Genomic DNA, 11,063 nt, shown 5'->3' on the forward strand with positions numbered 1-11,063 from the left:
GATTTATTAGGTCTGCGATCATGATGCGCTAGGCTTTGGTGTGGCATCCAAGCCGATTGGGTGTACAATCATAAAATCGGCTCTGCGGCATGTCTTTCACCATGTGTCGAGTTGACAATTAATTTGTGTGTTTGGTGGGACCGAGAGCAGCTATACTATAACTGTGAAACCGGTGATATCGGTGATACCACGGCTGCCTACTTCGAGGTGGAAGAAATCCACGCGGACGCTCATCTCCTTTGCCTCCTTCATGAGCTTCGATTTGCGCATGCGAAATTCAACATACTTTGGATCGCATGACTCGCATTCGCGTTGTTTTCGTCCGGAGTGGTTCTGGACTTGTGGCTAGCAGACCCTGAGCCAGCGCTCAAGCTCCCTCCTTCTCCTCGGGGTTGCAGCATTGGCCATGCACCCGGTCGAGCTGGGGGACGGCGTGGATGGGAATCCGATTGGGCACACCTGGCTAAATGCGGCGAACTTTAAATCGTGCCGTTCCCCGAGTGCACTCCTTTTTGCGGGTGCCTGGTGCTGTCTCGAGCTTCGATGCGCCTTGACTTCTTGTCAGCGCTTCAACAACAAGAGTGAAGTTTAGGAGAATTGGAAGAACGTTGTGGCACGCCTTGCAGCCCTGGAGGCTTTGCTGATCTTGACGCAGATCTCGACGCCAGCACCGAGGTATGAAGCTTGATTTGTCTGCATTAGAGTGTCAAAATTACAGGACAGCTGCTATCTAACGAGCTTGGGCCGCCATCCCTCCCGTCTCCGAATATGCACGACGGCACCTCTCGAGCCAGAGTTTCGTACGCCTTGCAAACCTGTTCATCGCAATAACAAGGAACCTTCCATGCGCAAGTTCATCGAGGTCCACGGAAATCGCGACTGTGTAGAGTCCCGAATCTCTGTACTGCCAAGCTGCGTTTCACTCTCGGCGAGGCTGAGCCGTTCTTCTGCAGTACCTCATTGTCCCCACAACTTGACACCATCCGGGTTGGCGGGTGCGTAGCGAGCTGCTGGTGCATCGATATTGCGATTTCAGTACTTCCAACGACGCCGCTGAACCTAGGACATTTCTGCGATCCTGGACTCCGACGGGTGCGGGAAGATCCCCCAGATGCCCGGTCATCGTTGTCGGAGTTCTCTCCACCAGACGAGCGCGGGCCTTTCAGTGAACGCGGAACGAAGGAACGAAAGCAGGATCTACATGAACCTCCAACTCTGTAACATCGCGTAAGTAGGATCAGTCCATAAAGAAGAGAACTGTCCGACACTACGATTAGCACGCGGGACGGTCCACAGGTTCATCTATGGCGACGAGAAACACTGGCATGCGATTCGCGCGGCCACCAGCACCGCCGGGGGAGCATGTAGCGCATTTGTAAAAGTAGACAACGTGTTAAGGGTGAATTTCGCGCTTCGAATGCTACGCCCAAGGCTAGAGGACCTGGTGCATCTCTGCACTGCGGTACGTCTCCTGGATGCGGGTGTGGCGTGGTGTTTATTGCTCCTTCCCAGATGAGAGGATGGCAGAAAGGCAGTTGACGTGCTGGGTACGGTACCAAGCCGATGGTGACTGGTCAGTCTTCACCTCGGCAAGAGTAGCGAGCTTGCGCAAACCTAAACCCCAGCTCATGCTGTCATCGACCGCGCACTATCGGTCCTAACTTTGCGATCGTCCACTCGCAAGCCGAGCGCAAGGCTTACAATTCTTTGCCATCGTAAATCACCATTCAGAGGACAGCATTCCGGAAATGCTAACGGGCACGCAAGGCCGCGATGCATGGCACCTATGCACACGATCGGTCATGGCTTCTGGAAGCTTGGTACACCACCTGCAGAGGCTTGCGGTAGCCAGGCACTTGTATATTCTAGAGCTTTTCGGAGCTGAAAACGCCTACAATCGACTCGTCCTGGGGTCGCAGGCCAAAGTCGCGGGAGGCGGGACTCAGACCATGCACCAGCCATAAACCTTGAACCACAGCTGCTACAGGCACCAACCTCTAGCTCAGAGCAGCCCTTTGAATACCTGGCTAAAGAGATCAACCGTAGTCACGCGCCCGTGTGTCGATTAGCAGCAATGCTTGGGCTGCAGGAATCGGCCTAGGGTTTGGAGCGTTCCTGGCGCGTGGTACGTCTCCTATGTACTATAGCTTTATGTGCTATAGTTACCTCAAGCCAAGTACGTTCGCCGGCCTCATCGTGAAACCCAGACATATAATCGCGCCGTCCCGCTGGTCAGCCTTGCATCCCAGCAACCGCTCAGCATGCCTTTCAATCTCACCATTGCTATCCCGACGCTTGTGGGCAGTCTGCTGTCTTTCATTGCCACAGGGTGCGTTCTCATATCGTACGTTGTGTACGCTGATTCGCAACGGTCTTTCCGTCACGCACTTGTATTGAACCTTGCTTTGGCTGGTAAGAGCTCTTGAGGACCAGATGAGATCTCTAGACTGACCACGCATACCAGAATTTATCAATTCGCTGAACAACTCAATATCTGGGATCTATGCAATTGCCAATGAAGGTTCCATCGCACCGGGTGCGGCATGTAACCTCAATGGCTGGGTAGGTCAATGGTCTGTTCAGGCCGCTGACTTCTCTATCCTGGCCATCGCCATAATAACGCTTACTACGATTACCCGTAAAACGTACATGCCCAATGCCTCGCTCATGAGCAAGATACTTATTTGCGGCTCCGTCTGGGTCATTCCTACCATCACAGGTAAGCTCATAGATGCACATCCATCAACGCAAGGCTGACATGAATGAACAGCGAGTACAGCCGCAGGATTGAACGAGTTGAGCCCCGTCAGCGGAAACTGGTGCTGGATATCGGGCACGCGAACTGACCTGCGCTATGCCCTGGGCCATGGCTGGAGGTTCAGCATCATCTTCGGAACCATTGGAATCTACATCTACATCTGGATCTACATGCGTCGGCACTTTTCGCAACTGCACTCCATGAGCCAAGGAGGGTCATACAATCAAGCCAGTGCTGCCAAGCGCCGCGAATTCCGCCGAGACGACGCCCACGAGCTGAGGAGCGAATCGCAGACGGAGCTGCATGAGATCAACGTGGAGTACGCCTATGAAGTAAAACACTCCGATGGCATGAGCGACACCAACCTCGGAAAAGAGGACATCATTTTCACAGCCAGCGACCTAGAGACAAACAGCCGCAAAAGCGCCACCACACTGTCCCCTCCCATGTCACCCAAAAGCCCTTACTTCCAGTCCGCATCAGGTATGTCCTTCCCCATGCAGATGCGCACGAGCATCTCGGCTATCTACAACGTGCCAATACTAATGGTTACCAGCCTTCCCCTCAGAAATGACTGCGCCTTCAGATAAGAAGCGCAGCATCGGCATGATCAGCAACCATCCCGCGCCAATGTCCGGGGCTTACGAGTCGGGCGCACCCCACGAATCGGGAAGTAATCAGCAGGGCGCCACCAGCACAAAGAAGGTCGAGCGAGAAATCAAGAGGATGTTGCTCCTCAACGCATACCCTATACTGTACATCATCCTCTGGTTACCTGGTATTCTCAACCGCTTGGTGGAAGCTGCGGGCCATCCCAGCTATGCGTTGAGTATTCTGCAATGCTCAACGCAGTACATTGGGTTCGCAAACGCCATCACGTATGGCTTCAACGAGCATCTCAAGACGACGCTGAGACGCGACTTCGTCAAGTGGTGGCGGGCGCGGCGGAGTTGAGGTGGTTTTTACACGTTTCTTCTTTATTGGTTGGTTACGACTTTACAAAGATTTAATATTCATGCTATATACCTCACTAGCACATGTGACGAGTGTTCCACGTTTCACATATACGCGCATGTGAATATAATCTGACCGAGGTATCTCGACCAGGCAAGGCGGTTTCGATGCGCTGACTCTTCGTCGTCATTTTGAGTCAGCTGCGGATTCATGTTACATCGTGAGTGTGTGCTTGCGCGACCGTCATCGGGGCTGGAAACGATGCGTGTTGCAGTCCACCAAAAAGAGATCTGAAGGTAGAAGTATACATGACCTTAGGAATTGTTCGGTCGTCGGAATTTGATAGTACATGTGCGACATGCACTTCAGCCATCGTTTGCCAACCTCAACATTTGACATTCGGAGAGAAGACCACACAGGTTCTCCAACTCCTGACAATAACAGTGATACTACTCGCTGTTGCGCACAGTAATACCTGCTCTCCAGAATCCCACTACTCTCTGTAGTTCTCGAATTTCCTCTTCTTCTGCACTGAGGGATCGTTTTCGGCAAATCCATACGATGAGCACCGTTTGCAGTCCTTCCAGTATGCTCGCATGGCCTGCGCTTGCGGGGTCATTCGTCCAAAGCTCGTACGAAGCCCCCGTTTTGCCTGTTAGAACGAACTGGATCGCCCGGATAGCATCGCGCTTAGAAGACGACAGCGGAAGTATGAAATGTGATAGGCTAAACGGAGTCCTGGAAGAGAAGACGTTAAGAGAAAACGGCAGCGTGGAGGCCTCGTTGTAGATCTGACGACAGACGAGATGTAGACGGGGGACGCTGCCGACTGCATAACCGCGAGACGAGATATCGTAAGTCTGACCGCCCACAGCGTATCTGTCAAGGGGGAAATATGTCAGTACGACTATTGTAGAACCCGTAGACACACGCGCCAGAATCTACGCACCCATATATTTGATTGCGCAGCTCAGCCGGAAGTCGTAGGAGAGGCGACTCGGTAGAATTGCGTCTAGATCTGATTTTGTTAGCTCTTTAGACTAGAACAAGCCAATTGGAAGATTTAGTGCTGATGTAGGCTCCAGAGTGCTCAGTATTTTCCTTGCACGAGGTGCAACTACTACTACTACTACTGCGTCTATTCCAGCCCGTTCTGACCTCAATATCTAAGTATGCAGGCTATCCTTTTTCCACGAAGTAGAACTGTGGTTGATGGTATCTTGGATGTGTCTTCGCGAACCATGGTGCCCCTGTGGCCACTCAAGGTGCAACGGGTACTCACATCTCGTTTGCTTTGAACGTTGAGATCGCCCTGTCTGGCCAAATCTCTCTCGTCGGCTTCGGGGCCTGAGTCATGTTGTCGAACATCCTTGGTTTTGGCCTCGCCATCTTTTTCGGAGCGCGTCGACCGATCGATAGGAAATGACAAGAAAGATAGAGGGTACAAGGTGACAAAGAGAGATCCAGGGTCCATTGCGCTAGCCTCATACAGACCCGCTCGCTCACTGACTAGGCAGAGACAATCTCTCACCTGGGTACAGTACTAGCGTATTGGCCGTCACCACGAGATAGAGAAGAACCCTCCAACACTACTTCTGCTTGTTACTCCCAACTACTTTATAATAACACCCTAGCCCGTCTCTTACGGCAATGGCGCATATCTATCAAAGCTCTACAAAGCGTCACACCTCTCGTGTAAATACATCAACCATGGCGAGCATCTGCCCAACCACATTTCGGCTATCCAAGCAAGGCGAGATCCGAAGATTCCGGAAGATATATACGAAGCTCATGATGGAACCGAAGCTGGAGCGCATGCCTGAAGTCGACCAAATCAAGATAGCAGAAGCCATCTACCGAGGCAAGCTACGTCTCTACGACAACGGTATGCTGGATACTACACCACGTACATCCGATGTTATAGCCACGTAAGTTCCATTGCATTGGGGAGTCTCGCTACTTACTGACGTCTTCAAGTACCCACCGAAACAGCGTTACCTCACCCCTACTCCGTCTTCCTGCCGAAGTGCGTAACAAGATCTTCTCCTACGTCAACAGTGGTCTACAAATCTATATGAGATCTGGACCCAGCTTCGCGCCTGTCATTTACATCAAGAACGGCAGTCACGCGAATGCAACTTTTGAGTATCGACCATTCCTTAGTCCCCAGGGAATCTGCCGTCAAATCTATAGTGAAACAGCGCTACTTCCCTTCACCACGAACGAGTACTGGTACTTCACCAAAAACTCGCTGGATATTTGCAAACACTTTTTTTGGGGTCAGCAATTGCAATGCATCCGCTATGTCTCCTTCGCTATTACGATTATAGTGGGGAAATTTGACCCAGTAACCGGGAACTTCGATGCGGGAAGGCTGGACGGCTTGAAAGTCTTCCCCGATCTGCAAGAGGTCACTATCTACTTGAACATGGAGCATCCAGAGGCTGAGCGTCGGTTCGAAGGCGTGAAGACGTTTCTGAAGGGTTATCTGAAGGAAGTGGTATCTGCAGGCGTGAAGATTGTCTATGAGCACCGCTATCGGGAGGTTGACTTTGTCCTCTGGCCGACAAGCCTTGGGCGCCGAATTCGGGGACCAGAATCTCCAACGTTGATGATTCAAAGATCGGCTTGATCCTTTGTCCCTAGAATATGGTGGATTAGGAAATGAGGGTATTCTGTCAATTTTCCTTGATCATACAAAGTGGCACATTACCTGTACACTATGAAGACTACGTAGTCGCTTTTGACTATAGTTCAAAGGTTATGCTATACGAGCTTGAAGTGTACGTCAAAGTTAACCTTCCGGCTATTACACACTAAGTGAAGTCGGATATCCTAAAGTACTAACGCCACATCTAGTACGTCGTGAGCCGTAGTATTGCTTATGAAGCAAGTTGCAAAGCATGTCTCGGTAATCCATTGGTATTTTTTGAAAGACGTGAGGTGTTACATCTTGGCTATCAGTTAATATTGCCTGATTATAGACCGATACGTATATCGACGACGCTTATGTACAGGTACCAACTAACTGTCAGCTCGTACCACTCAACTTCTAAGCCAGATCTTACATCTTCACACTGATTGGAAAGATCACACATTACAGCCTGAGTCACATTGATCACACGTGCATTGCAATTTGTCGGATAGTAAGGTTTCATTGCCGTCAAAATCCTCCATGAAAAATTGCTCTTGCGTACATAATCATCGCATACATTCCCAGCCCCGGACGATAATTTATCCATTGGTTCATCCCAATTCGAGCAGATGCGTACCGAGGTATGAGGGAGTATGTCGCCCTTTATTCCTTGTAAGGACTGTTGCTGCCTACATCACAGGAAACATATTAGCAATGAGCTCCCTAACATGACACAAACCAAGATAGATATTTGACTCACATCCTCTCACCGTGTACAACTTGCCATACCAGTTGTACGACCCGGAGTGGTTACCAAGGCCTGCGCCCTCGGGACGGCACTGGTTCAGAATGTTTTCGAACGCGTCCCAGCACCTCTGCTGATCAAAGCCTCCAGGCCATGAGAGTCTGCCTCCACCAGGAGCATGGTAATAGCCATCGTTCTTGTACAGTCCGTCACCGCAGACGTGTTGACGAGCAGCGTAGAGCTGGTTGCGACTCGAGGCGGGGACGGCGCCGCAAAGTCCGTAGCCTCCGCATTCGGCGGCAGAGACGACAGCTCCTGAGAGCATGACGCCGACGGCGATGATGGAGTTGAAGTGCATCTTTGTGGTTGTTTGGAAATCGAGGAGAGGAAGTGAAGGTTCTTGGATAAAGGTTGCTTATTTGATGATGAGAAGGTATAGTGTGGATTGAAGCCTACTTATACTTCGACCGCGTTCACGACTTCTCATATAGATACACCACCCCATACTCCACTGACCTACTGGAATGCGAGATCGACTGCATAGCACGCCCTATTTTCCCAAAAGGTATACATTGCGAAACCTACAAACCTCAAACTTGCTCAATCAGGCGAAGGCACGAGAAATCACCGCGCCATCCTCGCAGCCCATATGCAGACATCTCCAGAACTAGCCCGCCACAGAAGGTGTACATCAAGCTCAAAGTAATCATTCTCGTACAGCGAGATATTGAGTTCAGCCACACCAAGCTAAAGTGCGCTTGACCATCCTATTGGTGGGCAGCAATCCGGACTGCCTTCCGTAGCCGCTGCCATATGCGGCCCGCGCCTTCTACTACGCAAAGCTTGGCCGATTGCAGTGATGATTTCCAAGAGTTGTGCCATAGAACAGGTACGGGGTCATCCGATCGTACCCACCTACCTGGGTACGGCAACGTGCATCATTTCAAGTGCCAAAGAGGCAGGTGTAAGTTGAACGGAAGAGGCACCGAGCTACGTATTCGACATCACATGCAACTGACAAAATGCAACCGCGTCGCAGAAGCCCGCATGTTCGCCAAAGATTGCTCAAACGGTCTTGGCTATCGTGTACTAGACTGCGGGCTCGGCTATCGGCATCGTAGCAAGTAGACCGCAACATCACTGCTAGCTGACTAGACCGCATGAATACGAGGACAGCAGACCCTTTGGCCCCGGATGCATTGGAAGCCGCCCTGGCGCGTCCCACTTCGTAGCTGTCAGAGTCTAGCGATCTTGATAAGTGCGGGGATGGAGAAACTGTTGAACCCGTCGAAATTGATCCTGGAGGAGGGGATCTTTGCGGGGAGAGCACCGGGGACATGCAGGGTGTGTTTGAACACTACTTATCTATGAGGCGATAAGAAAAGAGGCAAGGAATGGTTTATTGCCCACATGACGTCTTAGCCTCATCATTCCTGGTGAACGCACTCTACCGCGGCGACTACATCCACCTATCTTATCATGCCTTGAAGACGATCGTCACTCCCTCTGCGCACAGCACTTTCTCAAGCCTCTTAACCAGTTTATCCTTCATCAGCTGAAACCTCTCATCAGTGATGTCTCTCCAACTCCCCGTGTAGCCCGCATAGACATTGAATACAATCCTCCTCAATCCCACCAAAGGCGCCAAAGCCTCCACTTGCAGGATATCAGTATCGGTAATGTCTCTTCCGAGATGCATTGAAACGATACGAATGGCGTTGAACTGTGCAGGCATCAACTTACGCCACCACTCGTTTACATCGCTGGGCATCGGCGAGTGTGTAGGCCTGTACCAGAAGTTGTTGATGGCGAAGGGAATGAAGCGCGCTTCCGCATATGTCGAACGACAGACGCACAGGATAGTTAGAGGGTGTTTGATGTATTGGTCTGAGTCATGGGCCATTGCGAGCGGCCTTTCGGGTTGAGTGTTGAAGATGAGGTAGCTTCCGAGGACATATTCCCAGATATAATCCCGCAACTCTCGAGGTAGAAGTAGCAAGGGTGAGAACCGCATGTTTCTCTCGGTGCTGAATTGTTTAGTATTCGGTTCTGTACTAAGAGGGCTGTATTGTGCTGAACCCGTTGTCGGCTCTACTTACATGGCTTCGTATTTGCCGAATGGTGTCACATTTACCATATCGTCCTGGAGGCGATGTACCGATGGCAAATAGCCGTGTCCCTTATTGCGAATCATTGCGTTGGCAGCGCGGGTCTCGGGTTTGGGCCTGACTGTTTTCGTGTTTCCGCTTCGTACAGTTCTGACGGGCTTGACGACTAGCACCGTCAGGGGCCTCCCAACTGCCACCGCGAAACTTTGAAGAACGTCGATGTCGCTGAGAGCGTTGATGTATGAGAAGTTAAAATGAGAAGATTCATATGGGGAATGAAAAGACTTCGGGTCAGTAGCAGTTCCGTGTATTTAGCGAACCCATACATCAGCGCCCACGCCTCCGTTCCACGGTACTACAATGACCTAACGCTAATGGGCTGCGCAGGATCTCTGAAGCTCACACCACACTCGCACCAATAGTTGATCTCGATAAAGAAGTATGGTCAAACTGAGAAACCTGCCGTGTGTTCCATGACGTGTGCTTGAAGCGTGATATCGAAACGCGGAAGATCGCACAAAATACACCAAACCTTCAGCATTGAATCTGATTTCAATGTCGTGTCTTGCTATCAAACAATTGCAGCCATCTCGCTGAAGTCTGTTCGCTTTTCCTCGCCCAAGCACATGCATACGCTCTCTGTGAAAACGAGAATACGATAAGTGGTATCGCCCCTCGGTCATGTACTGGAGGTAATCAGCAAGTGACATAACAAATGCTTTGTGGTACGAAGTACCTCCAGAACCATTTATTCCAATCACACCGGTATCATTGTGATTTTGAGATCGGAATTACCCCATATGCCCATCAGCTTGTCTTCGATAGCTTTGCGCAGTGCAGGATCAGCCCAGCACTGGCCGCCGCACTCATCGTCGCTCGGGCACCAGACTTCAAGAGACTTCAAATTTGGAAGGGAGCAGATGGGAGCATCCAGCTCGTCGCAGAAGATCGTAAATCGCTGCACTGCAGCTATCTGACCGGGTAGCTGTTCTTTGAGCCAAAGTTCAATTAACCCGACATCGTCGAACATGAAAGAGTTGAGGCTATAGGGTAGCAAACAAGCTTCAGCATGTATTTGTCTGCAAACTCGAAGTATATCCAATTTGGGGATTAGGTCGGTTGGCAAACTCCAAAGCCATATAGTGTCAGCGTATATAACTTCGGACCAGATTTTGTTCCGTATCTCTGGGGGCAGGCGCAGCAATCCTGACTCGTTTGCATTCCGCTGAGCTCTTATGGCACTATCAGCTAGACCTAAACATCGTGAACTTGCACTTACATCGTAAGATAGTAGCTGTTGGGAGTAGCACCGAGCATTCCGTTCTTTGGCTTCTTGGTGCTCATGTGTTTCCTCGCAGCTTGCGACTTGGCGCCACGCTCGGGCTGGCGCCTTTTTGCGCTGCTTGGTGTTGACATGACGTTGTTTGGCGGGAGGAGTCGCGCCCAAGAGTAGGAGCTCTGGCCTCGGAGTGCACACGGAAATAGTGAGGAGCGGAGTGAGGAGCTGTGAGAGGATGTGTAGAGCTCAGGCGATGGGTTGCAAAAGCTTGTGGGTGAGTAAGAGCACGGGCACTCCCGATGAGGTGAGAGCAAGCAGCTTGTGCCAAGACAGCGCAGTTCATCGATATGGAAGGGGCGTGAGGCTGCACTGACTTGTGATTAGTCCACCTCGAATCATCCGCGCGCTCGGACGGCGTCAAGGTAATAGATCCATCACTCACTCATTCCAACATCTAGTCTTCATTATCCATTGCACAAACTATCCTAGTGCATATGCGTATATACCATCCATTGACCCAAACGCCTAACCTCCCCTGGGGTATATTCCATATACATATTTACCAATGGACCCAAAAACGGTAA

At 50.9% G+C, this 11,063-nt stretch overlaps 5 protein-coding genes across 5 annotated transcripts; 2 read left to right on the plus strand and 3 right to left on the minus strand.

Moving 5' to 3' along the window:
• Positions 1-2,261: 2,261 nt before the first annotated feature.
• On the plus strand, positions 2,262-3,712 carry J4E79_009848 (uncharacterized protein; the record flags this gene model as incomplete). Its single annotated transcript, XM_049358689.1, has 4 exons — positions 2,262-2,412; positions 2,522-2,719; positions 2,771-3,241; positions 3,315-3,712. The coding sequence occupies 4 exons, from the start codon at positions 2,262-2,264 to the stop codon at positions 3,710-3,712; spliced, it is 1,218 nt and encodes a 405-aa protein (XP_049206792.1).
• Positions 3,713-5,422: 1,710 nt separating this feature from the next.
• J4E79_009849 (uncharacterized protein) lies at positions 5,423-6,344 on the plus strand (the record flags this gene model as incomplete). The annotated part of the gene is made up of 2 exons (XM_049358690.1): positions 5,423-5,640; positions 5,690-6,344. The coding sequence occupies 2 exons, from the start codon at positions 5,423-5,425 to the stop codon at positions 6,342-6,344; spliced, it is 873 nt and encodes a 290-aa protein (XP_049206793.1).
• A 666-nt stretch (positions 6,345-7,010) lies between these two features.
• Positions 7,011-7,450, minus strand: J4E79_009850 (uncharacterized protein; the record flags this gene model as incomplete). The annotated part of the gene is made up of 2 exons (XM_049358691.1): positions 7,011-7,036; positions 7,108-7,450. 2 exons carry the CDS (start codon positions 7,448-7,450, stop codon positions 7,011-7,013), a joined length of 369 nt encoding a protein of 122 aa, XP_049206794.1.
• Positions 7,451-8,569: 1,119 nt separating this feature from the next.
• J4E79_009851 (uncharacterized protein) lies at positions 8,570-8,995 on the minus strand (the record flags this gene model as incomplete). Its single annotated transcript, XM_049358692.1, has 1 exon — positions 8,570-8,995. The coding sequence occupies one exon, from the start codon at positions 8,993-8,995 to the stop codon at positions 8,570-8,572; it is 426 nt and encodes a 141-aa protein (XP_049206795.1).
• Positions 8,996-9,957: 962 nt separating this feature from the next.
• J4E79_009852 (uncharacterized protein) lies at positions 9,958-10,616 on the minus strand (the record flags this gene model as incomplete). The annotated part of the gene is made up of 2 exons (XM_049358693.1): positions 9,958-10,243; positions 10,480-10,616. The coding sequence occupies 2 exons, from the start codon at positions 10,614-10,616 to the stop codon at positions 9,958-9,960; spliced, it is 423 nt and encodes a 140-aa protein (XP_049206796.1).
• Positions 10,617-11,063: the final 447 nt, after the last annotated feature.

The sequence above is a fragment of the Alternaria viburni genome, assembly GCF_023758015.1.
Source record: "Alternaria viburni strain BMP 2772 chromosome Unknown scaffold_27, whole genome shotgun sequence".
Lineage (NCBI taxonomy): Eukaryota > Fungi > Ascomycota > Dothideomycetes > Pleosporales > Pleosporaceae > Alternaria > Alternaria viburni.